Below are 13,270 nucleotides of genomic sequence, written 5' to 3' on the forward strand. Positions count from 1 at the left end.
TCCACCTCAGATGCCAATTTATTAGGAAACACAGTATTAAAGGAGGAGGCAACATTCCGTCTTGCCCCACCCATTAGTAAAGCTGCCATGATCTGTGTTCCCAAACACAACTTGGGGAATAGAGGACAGTTCCCAAGAAATGCCCACCTCTGTTATCACCACAGCTAAAACTAGGCAAAAGTATTAATTATCTATCCATATACAGTTGTGTTCACAGTTAGTCTCTTTACCTGAAGTTGTTGCAGCCCAGAACAACTCCCACAATGTTCTTGCCAATGTCATGTACGTCTCCCTTCACAGTTGCTAATACTATTGTACCCTGATAAGGATCCTGCAAGTTGAAGAAATAACACAAGAGTTAAATTACTCAGAAGCCTCAGTATGTTTGTACAGATTCTTCAACGGTGCAATCCCAATCCATGTCCCAAACTCCTTTTGTAGTAATTACAAAGCATAGTGGAGATAATACAGTAAAATATAAAAATTATTTTAAAAGATCCAGGTAATTGAAACTTGCACATCAATTATTCTTGCAAATTGCATGGATGTTATTCAAAAATCTGTGTTTAAAAAAAACAAAATAGCAGATAAAACTATTTCAGATCTGGATAGCGTTTTGTGCAGTACAATAACTGAACTCGTAAGGTACCTCTGCTCCAAATATACACCTCCCCAATAAAGAGATTAAATAGATTAAATATTTAGAACAAAAGGGCATGAATACTCATAATAACATGCCTGTCTCTGCATCAAGATCTATCTTTCAATGCAATGCTGAGAAGTACATGGAAACAGCAACATTAGAAGGAAATTAGCATTAGAGCAACATTAGAGGAATTAGCAAAAGCTAAGAGACCATTTTTTATGCAACACGAATAGCAAGGGAGACATTTCATTGCAGTGATCACACTACTTCAGATTACCCAAGCTGAACAAATGGGCTGGAAGAAGGATCTGCTTGAAGAAGGGAAGCTGTTCTGTCACAAGAAGGTCCTCGGTAAGATGGCATTCAGCCTAACCAAGTGTGCTACCAACAGTGCAACAGTGAAACTTCCCAAAGCAGTTCTCCACCAGGACACAGGACATGGCAATACATTTATAGTTGTATAATCACTGTTGTCATTTGGAGCAGCTCCAGGCTATAACAGTGGTATGTCTGAGTTGGTGCAGAATCAGATGGCAGTAAGCAACTACTTAAATTGTACAGAGCATATTCTATGCAGAACTACAAAATATTTTTCCAGACAATATCTCATCTCCTTTGCAGATGGCAGAAATGAATGATTAAATCCTTCTATGAAGCATGTCATATTTCTGGACATCCTGAGTAGCTATCTCTTTCATGAACCTACATTGCCTTCTGTAGTTGCAATATTATGGGTTAAAAAAAATCTTTATATATTACCAAGAGTGATATTAGTATTTCCCATGGTCCTAACACATTTGTTGATTAAAATCCCTGGATCCCCACCAATGCTGCTTTTTACTAAAATCTATTATTTCCCCAGTGCTTCTGTTTTACGGAAGACTGGAGAACAGGAAAGGGAAAATGGAGGTCTGTAAGTCAGCCATCTCAGTACATCAACAAAAAATTTTGCAGCTGAAAATATACTGCTGGACTGTAAGAGGAATTTGGGGAAAGAGATTAATCAAGGACAGGGGAAAGAACAAGAAGTGCTGTCCCACATTGTATCACACCTAATAACTAATGATGATTTAATTAGTGATTGATATAAAAAAAAATTAATACAAATTGGATTTGCACATGAGAGGAAGAAAATCTGTGCTGTGCAGCAAACAGCATGGGCCAGAGCACACGCCACTTTAAATAAACCCTATTTAGGGCACACTGTGATTTCAATTGTCTTAAGCAAGGAGGTCCTCAAGTTCTGGGCACACATCCAAAGGGCTTCTTTTTTTTAATCTTCATAGAGATCCACAGCCACAGCTATTTATCCTCAAATGTAACTATCAACGCTTTGCATTTCCTGGCAGTCTGAGACTAAAACTGTCCTGGAGGTTACAGTAGCCTGGGTAACATCAGACAGATCAGTTACTAGAGTCTGGAAATCATTTTCCTTCAAGTCAACATCTAACTCTGGAGACAGATGTAGCTGTTTTTATCTCACTCCCCAATTCTCTACACAGCGACAACATATTTTTGTAAGAGGAAGGCATTGCATCCCTTTCCCAGCAGAAGGTAGAAGAAGCAGGAGGACAGAAGTCCTGCCTTTTCCCTCCTATTCTCCTCAGCCACCAGAACATCTACACTCTCTTCAAGAGTGTTTGCTATCTTTTTAAGAACCTCCCAAATTCCACTTCACTTCTTTTAACCAGAGAATTAAGTCCCAGAGGGTTCAGAGAAGATCCTAATCCAGTGCTCATGGAAGCAATGGGGCAACAATTTTCAACAACTTTAGACAGCATCAGAACAAACCAGAAGGTGCCAAATACCAGCATTGTCATCTGAATTAAAATAAAAGGGAACAGCATGAGCTGGAGAGAGATGACACATAGAAAGGTAACTCGTGACAGCCAGAGAACAGATCCACTTGAGATACAGCAGAGAAGGCATCCACAAAGAGCATGGGAAAAGAGACCAGGCATTCTCCCGCTTCCATTAAGATTAGTCAGGTTTGATTATCAGGTCATTTTTCTTTCTAAATTATTTACTGTATTTGCTACATTTATGCTGGACAATTACACAACATATCCACAGCAAGTAGAAAGATACCATGTAAGAAGATTGCAAGGGAAGAATTAGGAACCATTCAAAAATCCAAAAAAGGGAACCCAAAGGAAATACACAAATATCACAGTTTAGAAAAATTCTGCTGTTTTTCCTTTTTTGTCTGTGTTAAAAACCAGGTTCTGATTATAGCTATTGTCTCTGAGAACTCATGAAGACAAGGTAAGGTTCCACAGGACTAAAAAAAAGTAAATGTACATCAAACCTAAATCTGATAGTCAGACAATGACAAGAGAAGAAGAAAAATATTTAACAACCAAAACCATAAGCACCTATCACATTATAAATATAGTAAAACCAGCAGACACGAGTAGTATAAATGGGATTTTGTCCAATTCATCTCAACTCTCTTTTCTAATGAATACAGTCTTGTCAGTATGGACAAACAAGGTAAATCCTGTAATTTCATTTTCCTGTTGCTCCTATCACATATGCCATTTACCAAACTTGGAAGCAGTTACTTCAAGTATATTCACAGGTAGTTGATAAAACTATTCTCAGGCATCAGCAACTGGCTGCAATACAGGAACTGCAATAAAGGCCCGCAGCAATCCAAAAATCATTGGGTATTTTAAAATATATTTTACATATTAGATAAAAAGTAATTTTCAGAAACTGGTGGCAAAACACACATATCAGAAGACAACTATATTCAGACCCTGTTTTCATAACACTTTTCCCCTGCAAGTTGGTCATGGCTACACATGCAATGAGCATACTATTCTATCATAACAAGATCTCTTGAAGTCACAATCTGTGAAGAAAAAGGGTGGAAGAAATTGGTTTGTTTAGCTGGGAGAATGATAAGGGCTATGGAGTAGGGAGGAGTTGAATAAAAAGAAACATGGTGACAGGCTTTGAACATGGAAAGGGAGTTACAGAGTTCAGCGAGGGCAGAAGTAGTAGAAGCAAGTGGCAAAATCTGCCGTGAAGTTAGAAGTATCATGAATAAGTAACACTAGAACTAAATGCCTACAAAAATACAAGAAATTAAGTTACATTGGTATAAAGGGCCTACAAAGGCTTATGGCATCAATCAGGAAACTTGTGATAACACAAAATCTGCACTTTATGAATTTCAGACCAACTTCAAATTATGCCAAGATTGTCAGTTTGTGTAAGACTGCATCAACTCTCCAGGCAGTAAAAGTAATTAGTAATAAATAATTCCTATATTTGTCAGAGCATGCTGTGACAGAGTTACAGACTGTATCTTGCCTCTTCCTCTGTGCTGCCTCGTTTGGCTCTCCTTTCCTCTCTTTCTTTTTCCATATAGGGAATAAGGTGGCCAACTGCTTTCTTCATAACTCGAGCAGACTTTATCACCTGCACAGATAAAGGAGGGGGAGCAGAATAAACAATAGGAATAGCTTTAGGAATAGCTTTAGTTTTCCTCTAGCTTTCTCTTATACCCATTCAAGCAATAAATGAAACTTAATTTGCAGATGCAGGTTCCAGCTTTGCAGATTATTCTGTGGCAGCAGGCTTCTGGCTGGACTAAGGATCCACATGACACTTTCTTGCACAGTGCAGCCTCCTGGACCACTCAGAACTGAAAGCTACAAACAGGCCCAGATTTGGAAGGCACTAAATGCAGTAATTTTTATTTGGATCTTTTATCTCTCTTGCTCTTTTTCATGGGCTTAGACTTAAAAGTGTGTTTCAAATAAAGCAAAAACACTCAGGAAGAAAGGAAATAAACACATAATCCTACGTAAAGGAAGTCAAGTTGCAAAATAAAACATGAAAATCGCTGTTTCTCAGCAGCAACTGAATTTTTACAATTCCTCTTATCTGAAAAAACAGCCAGCATAGAATGTTTTGGTTACATTTTACAACACTAATTTTTGCAAAACAGTAAAATATATGAAATTATTTTCTCATTACCTGAGGCAGAAACATCTTCCCAGCACCAAAAAGATCACCAACAATTTTCATGCCATTCATCAAAGGTCCTTCAATTACGTTTAGAGGTCTAGGATATTTTTCCTGATTTAATCTTGCTTCTTCTGTATCTGCAGTGACATACTTCTCAATGCCCTGGGAAAAAAATTGAGAAGCTTTTATCTTGCTAGAAATACAGCTTCTATTTAGTTGCCTACTCCCAAAAAAAGACAAAAAAAATCACACAGAAAGTACAAGTAGATGCTTTAGATACTGCTAGTCTTTAAGAATACCTCAAATGTGTATTGAAAATAGGTTTTCTTAAAAAACAAAACACTGCACTTCTTAGGCATATAAAGTTATTCAAAGCAAGTCCCTGCTATTAACAGATTTGTTCATTTTTCTCAACCATGCCATAAGAAAAACCCAACACTCAAAGATGGCTTCCACAGCACAAGTGCCACTCAGTGCAGTACTGCTAAAGGACCAAAAAAAGCCCTAGGAAGTAAAAGCAGTATGTCACAAAGCAAAAGCAGTATGGAAAAAAGCAGTGGAATAAAATCCTAAAGATCAAAGACTTCAACTTGTGAAGCTTAAAGATAAACCACTACAGTTTTTTCTGTTATTGAAGTTAAATAGATCAGTTAAATATATTATTCATTATTAATTATTAATTAATACTTGTTAAAGAATGGCAGCTGAAGAACTTTTAAAGCCAAGTATGTCCCTTAAAGTCTTAGCTGAGATCATGTCTCTGAGAGCTGATGGCTAGGACAATTTTCTGCACAGATTTACCTTTATGAGAGCATATTCCAGCCTTTCCTCCACAGAGCTTTTACGCCACTCATCAGTCTGTACAACTTTCTTTCCTCCTTGGGCATGGTTCTGAAAAAGAGAGACATCCAGAGGAGCTTGCAAGCATAAAAACTACAATTATGGACTTTACTTTTAGAAAAATTTGGGTAATTTCAATACTGAGTCATAAAATAATTTTAGACTATTCAAAAGGTTTTTTATATACATGCAAATCACGCTGCAAACACCTGAGATGTACTATAGGCACTTAGGGGGATCTACATCCCAAAGGGTACATACCTCAGTGAAAATGTAAATGAAATAAAGTAAAAAAAAAAGTTACTAAGAAAAAAAGAAAGAGAGAGCAGTTTGATAATTTTTACGCTCCTAAAAATGATGAAATTACTAATCCTAAGGGTTTCACTTCTGGGAACATAACTTAAATTGATTCCTGGCCTGCATACTACACTTAATTTTAAAATTCTAATTAATTTGGCTCTAATTCAGTTTCTGCTGGAATAGGTTATGTTATTCCATATCACAGACGTGTTTTCAATCAGGCAGCCCACAAAACTACTGTTTGTCATGCACACAGACTGTCCCTAACCACCACATATTCTCTTTGTCTCACCCTCATGCTCCCCTTGGCTATGAACGCAGAGGCCAAAAGGGCTTCACAGTGCAAGGAAGTTTACAAGCACCCACCTCAGAAAGGCTCATGGAAGAGCACCCTATCCATTAATTCAGCCATCACACTTCAGGCAAGTAATTTCTTTCCCTAGCTCAGTTACTGGACATAATCTGACATCTTTCAGGCCTTATGAACCTCATATACTTTTGAGTGTTCATCAGCAAGTTTTTAAAGATAAAGCCATGGAAACAATATCACACTCATGGGAACAGAAACCAGAACAAGTTTTCATTCATGTTTATATGAACGTTAGCTAACTTAACAGCTTCTTGTTGCCTGATTTTATTCCCCTTATACATCTAGTATGTAAAAAGGGAATGAAAGGAGGAAAATGTTGCTTGGAGATGTTGTAAAGTCCTCATTCTAAGTTAAATTAAAAATCTGACTGGACATGTCCCTGGTTGGCCCTGCTTTGAGCAGGAGGGTTGTACTAGATGACCTCCAGAGGTCCCTTTCCACTTCAGCCCTTCTGTGATTCATTGAAATGGTACCAAGTGCTCCTCAACCTCTGGCCAGACACTTTAGCAAGGGAACCATTCCAACCTAAAAATAACATGAATCTGTAGGGTCGGCATGCAGGGACCACAGTGACAAGCGCTATACGCAAACCTTTAAAAACAGGATGATCATACTAAATGATGAGGATGAAAAAACCTGCCTTTGGAAGCACAACCCTCATTGTCATAAATGGAACAAAGTTTCAGTTTGAGAATGTCTGAAGCTGTATACTTTACAGAAAGTGTTTTTTATTTCAATCTTCAAATGAAGACTGATGCCCTAAATCTGCAAGGATTAAGCTCCTCTTTTTTGCAACTGCGCTATTTTACTCCCACAATAAAACTACCACCACAAATAAAAGCAGAGATTCCAACAACAGCTTCCCAACCTTATAGACCTGGAAGTCATCATCCACTTTCATTTCTACTTTTAAATTAATAATTTCTCCATTTAAATTCACATTCTGCCTTCTGCAGAAACACTGCTTAAGGAATCCCTTTCTAATTCTCCTTTTTTTTCCTTCCCCTTTATGCAACCTTGAATACCCCAATGGTGCAACTCCGCTTAAACAGACAAGATCACCCTCAGGTGAATTGCTTAGACACTACAAGCACCATCTAAAATAGCCTAAGTACAATGGACAGAGAGAGTCTTCCTGTACTGGTTTGCAACATGTGGCCACTATTACTATAAAGCGTGCATCACCATAGGGCAAACTACAAACCAAATGAAGCTCTGCACAGAAATAATATCTCCAGGACCTACAAAACAGACATGCAAACTTTCTTGTGTACTTCAACCTAAGACCCACCTAACCGAGAGAGATTTTTGCTGTATCTTCCACTCAGAACAGGATTGCACCAGTTGTCTTAAGAATGATAATCTCGAAACCTTCAGTTGTATAATCTTTGTCTTTTATCACCACCATCATTACAACATCTCAAAAACACTAAATAGCTGATCCTCATCTTGACATGTTACATGAACTGGAAATCTATGCCACAGCTACAAACCACAAGCAACTACTTCACCTTTAACCTATACTCCAAACAAACCATTACCACCAGAAAGGTTTACTCTGTCTCCCACAGCGCACTTGTCAATTAAGTTCCAGCACCAAGACTAGCTAGGTTGGGGTTGGCCTTTTCTGGGTTTTGTTTGGTTTTTTTGTTGGTTTGTGAGGGTTTTCTTTGTTTGGGGGAAGTTTGTTCGGGATTTTCTGCTTCTTATTTTTGTTGGGTTTTGTTGTGGTTTTGTTAATTTTTAGAGAATGCCTATGCAGCTTGGTCTCCTGAAGTATATGAAGAACTCTGTACCAGATCTTCCATGGCACCTACGAAATTGGAGAGTCTCAATCCACCACACGTTTCCTTTTATTCTACATTAATAACTGAACCACTTGTAGTATTGTCAGTAAATTCTAACACCCAGTGTTATATTGACACATGCAGTTTATATTATCATTTGCAGGGAGGTGTTCAAGCCGAGGTGCTAAACTAACTACTAGTCAAAGCTTAAAACTGAAAGTTACCTGAGCATAATGTAAAAGTTTCTCTGTTGCATCAGGATCTTTGTTCCAGATTAGATTCTCACACAGTTGTAGTAATTCCTTGTGGATATCATCATACACTGGCAGATTCCCAGCATTCACAATTCCCATGTCCATGCCATACTGAAGAAAAACAGAGAATCCCCCAGAAAGGGCTGTCAGACATAGAACTGCACACCTGCCAAGTGCAAACACATGGAAGCCAAAAGCACATCATACCTTAATTGCGTGGTAAAGGAACACTCCATGCATTGCTTCTCGAATGGCATCCATTCCCCGAAAGGAGAAAGACAGATTGGAAAGACCTCCACTTATCCTGGCTCCTGGCAGTGTTTCCTATAGGAAGTGCACACAGATTTTTAGAAAAGTGCTTTCCAAAAATGAAATCTAAGCAAAGCATTCAATTCATAAAACAGTTGGCTCCTGAGCTCAGTGCATTGGCTATGCACCCTTTGTCTTCCCTGTTCCAGATCCTTCCAGTTACTCAAATTCATAAAAAGCAATTCAAATCTCTGCAGAAAAAGCTATAAGTAAAGATCCAGCCTAGTTATGCATAAGCAGCTACCGTGGTTTCCATAGTCATAGGTGCTATTCTGAACGCATCAGTCCTCCCACTGCAGCTTTCCGTATTTTCCCCATGCAGACCTACTTTTGGCTCTTCCTTTCCCCACTCATTTGGAAACAGTAGCAGCCAGCCTGCCTGCTTGCATGTCTCAGGAGCAGACTGCAGCTGAGCAGCTAAGCAGCCCTCCCTTCCAGGAGCCCAGTGGTGACAAAATAGCCTGCTCAAGCCCCAGACTGCTACTGACAGAGGATCTCCTGACCTATCAAAGTGTCTTGTGAAACCCAATAGTGCAGTTTCCCTGGCTCTATTTAGTTGATGCTCTTTGCTGCTGTACTTTCTTACACACATTTTAGCTAAATAAAGAGTCAAGTTACTGCAAAAATCCCTTTTGCAGAAACAGGAATTTTATTTTAAAAGGCAGCTTTCTGCAGCTTCAAAGAGGTCCTTCCAGCTAGCACATGAATGTGATTCTTACCTCACTAATTAAGGTAGTATGTTTACAGAAGAGAAAGTGGAATGAAATATAGAACTACTTGAAGTTGTTCTACCGGAAATACAGCTGTACTGGGGAATGGTTGCACTTCAGAAGAATAAGTTAAGCTTATTCGTGCTAAAGCTAAAATGTGTAACATTTTGCAGCGGTGTTTTGCTGTTGTTTTTGAGAGGTGGGTGTTTTTCTGTTTTATGGGGGTTTGGGTTTTTAAGTAATGTTAGCAACCAATTTCAACTTAAAATAAGCTTACAACTCACTTTTATGGTTTTAGTAGCATTGATAAAATTTATGGCATAAAGGTTATGTTCTTCCATTCCAGTTCCTATGGTCAAGATATTAGGGTCAAATATTATATCATTTGGATTGAAGTGCACTTTTTCCACAAGGAGATGATAAGCTCTGGAACAGATTGCAATCTTGGTTTCTGTTTCTGTTGCCTAGTGAAGAAAAAGAATTCTGACATGAAACTTACAGACTACACAAAAAATAAACTCTCCATGAACCATTTACAGCTCCAGTGACTCAAGATGTAGAATCTGAACATCGCAAACATTAGAAAAGGATTATATATACGACTTTTGTATTAAAAATATCACCACCCCTATGGCTGGAGTTTTGACTCAACTCATAAAAAACAATTTCATTGCTTAATGTTTCATCATCCTATGCAAAGCTTAATATGTGGGGTTTGACATAATTAAATTAATTCACGAAGATTCCACTCTCATGCAAAACTTAGTTTCTGAACTTAAAATCTCTTTTATGAAGGAAGAATTCAGCATGGCTGAATAGCAAGAGACATGCTCTTGTGTTAGCAGAGCTACACTTAAACAGTTACTGGATTCCTTAAACATGTGAGGATCATAAAAAATTGCTAGAAACCAGATTCAAAAGCATTGCTAAGGTAGACCTTTTTGAATCAACTTTGTCAATGAAACAAAACAACTTTGTCTTGTACAAGAATAAGGAAGCCTCACACTCCTCAAAAAATACCTCTCCTTTAAAGCAACACTCACCTGCCCCACTTCATCAAAAGCCATAACAACCACAGCTGCTCCATATAATTTAATTTTCTTTGCTTTCTCCAAAAAGTCTTCCTCACCTTCCTTCAGGCTGATGCTATTTACAATGCATTTCCCTTGGCAACACTTCAAACCTGCTTCGATCACTGAAAAGTTCGAGGAGTCAATGCACAACGGCACCTGTAAATAACAGAGAAGTAAGCCAGGAGAATACATGCAAGTTATGGATTACAGTTCCATGTGTTCTTTGCCCATTTGGACATAAAAATCCCATATTACTAATCGGCATTTATGAATAAAAGTTTCCACATGATTCACTTTCCTTTAAATGCAAAACTCAGAGCAAATTTAACCCAAGGGCTTCCATGGCGACTCAATCACATATCATATCAAGATCTCTACTTCTTCCTGTACTATCTTGTGTTTCTAATTTAGATACTCATTTTTAGAGAATGCACATTGCAGAACTATCTTTTAAAACCATCCTATATTCATAGCAACTTAAGTTTTGTGAAAAGCAATACTGTTATGCACTGCAAATATACAGATTATGGCTCATAACTGCTGCAAAATGAACCTGCATTCAGCTTTTCTAACCAGTGAAAAGGACTAGCATATACTTATCTGAAAACATACAATGTTAAAGCCTCTGTTTCACCCAAAGGCCTTCCCTTTTCCTCTTGGGGAACAACTACATTTACTTATGAAGCACCTAAACTGGTTCCTAAATAAAACAGTATTAACATCTTCTGTTAGGCAATTTACAACTCAATAAAATGTTCTTTATTGTGACTCAATTACAACCTTTGCAATATCAGGTTCTGAAGAAATCAAATTACAAAATCTGGTCATTGCAGTAGGGCCATCCAGCATCCCATCATCCATATTGATGTCAAGAATCTGGGCCCCCATCTCAACTTGCAGTTTGGCTACACCTAGGGCTTCCTAAAGAACAAAGTCAAAAACCAAAACAACAGTCAGTAGCAAAAAATTCTAGTTTTTCTCAGGATAAGATTTCACTTCTCCAAACTAAGCATGCAGTCAAAAGTTTAAAAGTTTGTAAGACATCCCATACGAAAATAAGGAAGTGGCCTCTGATGTACAACAATACACAACAGTTGCTAATATGGGACAACTTACAACTAGTTTGTTCACAAAACATGACACCAGAGACCTAAAGTTCTGGTAGTGTCACTTCCTGTAGACTGTTGGTCATATGCTTAATTGAATGGTTTAGGATTTGCATGGTAACAAGGACTTCTGATAGCACAAGATTACAGGGAAACAGTCTCTGTGATGGTATGAAATAAGGGTCTTGCATCACAAGCTCTGTTTTTTTATAACGCGGGGTACTTAACTTTTGGAGACTGATATTTCTTCCAGCTGCAAAATAATCACAAGTGCTAAGAAAGAAAACTAAAGCTTTTCCTCTAGCCTACATAGTTATCTGAACACTCATGTCTGGTCACTTTCTCTTTTTTATCATTCTGCAGAGTCCCTAACAACCTGTGTTTAAAGCTCTCTTTGTTTAACAGGTCTAACCTGCTCCATGACTTCTACGAGCTTAAGAGTCAGACTCCCTAAAAAACAAATTAAGGCAGTTTGATTGCATCAACTGTAACATCAGAACATACTCTGAGACACACTCAGTTCTCAAGAGAAGTTACTCTACTATTTGTTTCAATGTTACAGTAACAATTTACACCAGTAAAGAATGAGCCCTTCAGTCTCTTCATTTCTGCCCTGCAGAGGTTTCAAGAAAGCAATTACTTTCTAAGCATCTTTTTCTATACCAACTCTCATGTAGCATGCTGGAGTCAGCAATCAAAGTATATAACAATTAGATGCAACTATAATGCTGACCAGGATTGGAGAAGGGAGGGAAAGAGAGCAAGGGCTGCACAGTGCCACAATCTATCCCAAAACAAATGTACCTCATCGGCTGAGAGGGGATTACACCCACTTTCTTTATTTCCTTCTCTGTAAATCAAACCATAGATGCAGTACAGACTAGGACATTTTCTAAAACCTCATCAGCTGTATAACTTAATAAAAATGGAAAGTCATGTTTCCTGTAATAATTGTTAAAAAAAAAAAGTAAAACCCTTCTATAAGCAGCTGGTAAGCAGAGAAACAAAGAACAGTGAGAAAACAAATTCTCTGTGTTTTCTTAATCTTGTAACTGGTGTAGAATAGTACTTTGTACCAGTAAAACAAACAACTAATAACACAGTGCAATGGAGCAATGAAAAATAAGAGCATCAGTTATAAAGATTATTGTTAAAATGTATACTTCATAGTTGCCTGCCATGATGAGTTTAGCAAACTTCCGTGATCCTGCAACATTGCAGCGTTCGCCAATATTAACAAAGTTGGTGTATGGCCCAATCCTGAATGGCTCCAGACCTTAAAAAGAAATTTTTTACATATTTTTAAAAATGGGAAAGAAAAAACTGTGTAAGAAAGACAAAATCTCTTTTTTAAACTGTAAAATAGAGGTCTGTCTCTTTTAAGAACAGTGATTTCTCAGCATGTCAGTGCTCTAATGAGTAACTAGCAAAGCAATGCAAAAAAATGAGTTCCAACATATATGCCAAAGCTTTGTATCCTTCCTCAGTAACAGTAATTTACCTGACCCACAAAAAACCAACAGCCAACTTGTCCAATATAAAAGTGAAACTATGATTTTTGAACATCCGTGCGTATGCACATACACACCTTCTCTCAACTTTCAACTATGTAACACCATGACTCTACCACCATAAGAGAAGCAGCAGCCCACTGAAATGACTACCAAGGGCAGCCCTTAACTATGTACCCAAGTTCAGAGAAACAAGGCAAGCTGGACCCTTGATTAGCAGGCAATGCAGAAGCAAACAAACTACAGCAGAACCAACTAAGCTAATGCATGACATAACAGGCCAACCATGATTTATTTTATTTGCGCTAAACTGATTTGACTTTGAGATTAAAATACCAGACCAAAATGAAGGTAGTGTTTTACTTCAGTGCATGGCTCAAAGG

The 13,270-nt window shown here is 38.0% G+C and overlaps 1 protein-coding gene across 5 annotated transcripts in view; it reads right to left on the bottom strand.

Moving 5' to 3' along the window:
- The window catches only part of MTR (5-methyltetrahydrofolate-homocysteine methyltransferase), a 50,724-nt gene that overhangs the window by 16,368 nt on the left and 21,086 nt on the right, over nt 1-13,270 (bottom strand). For 4 of the 5 annotated variants that reach the window (XM_027684689.1, XM_027684702.1, XM_027684696.1 and 1 more), the window contains 10 exons: nt 12,540-12,652; nt 11,051-11,191; nt 10,241-10,426; nt 9,482-9,661; nt 8,386-8,502; nt 8,149-8,289; nt 5,429-5,518; nt 4,637-4,789; nt 3,968-4,075; nt 231-331 (listed from right to left, as the gene is read on the bottom strand). In XM_027684689.1, the coding sequence (XP_027540490.1) occupies nt 231-331; nt 3,968-4,075; nt 4,637-4,789; nt 5,429-5,518; nt 8,149-8,289; nt 8,386-8,502; nt 9,482-9,661; nt 10,241-10,426; nt 11,051-11,191; nt 12,540-12,652 (1,330 nt within the window). The remainder of the gene's footprint in view (nt 1-230; nt 332-3,967; nt 4,076-4,636; nt 4,790-5,428; nt 5,519-8,148; nt 8,290-8,385; nt 8,503-9,481; nt 9,662-10,240; nt 10,427-11,050; nt 11,192-12,539; nt 12,653-13,270) is intronic. The other variant, XM_027684721.1, reaches the window with a different exon arrangement.

The sequence above is a fragment of the Neopelma chrysocephalum genome, unplaced genomic scaffold, assembly GCF_003984885.1.
Source record: "Neopelma chrysocephalum unplaced genomic scaffold, ASM398488v2 Primary Assembly neopelma1_23, whole genome shotgun sequence".
NCBI classification, from domain to species: Eukaryota; Metazoa; Chordata; class Aves; order Passeriformes; family Pipridae; genus Neopelma; species Neopelma chrysocephalum.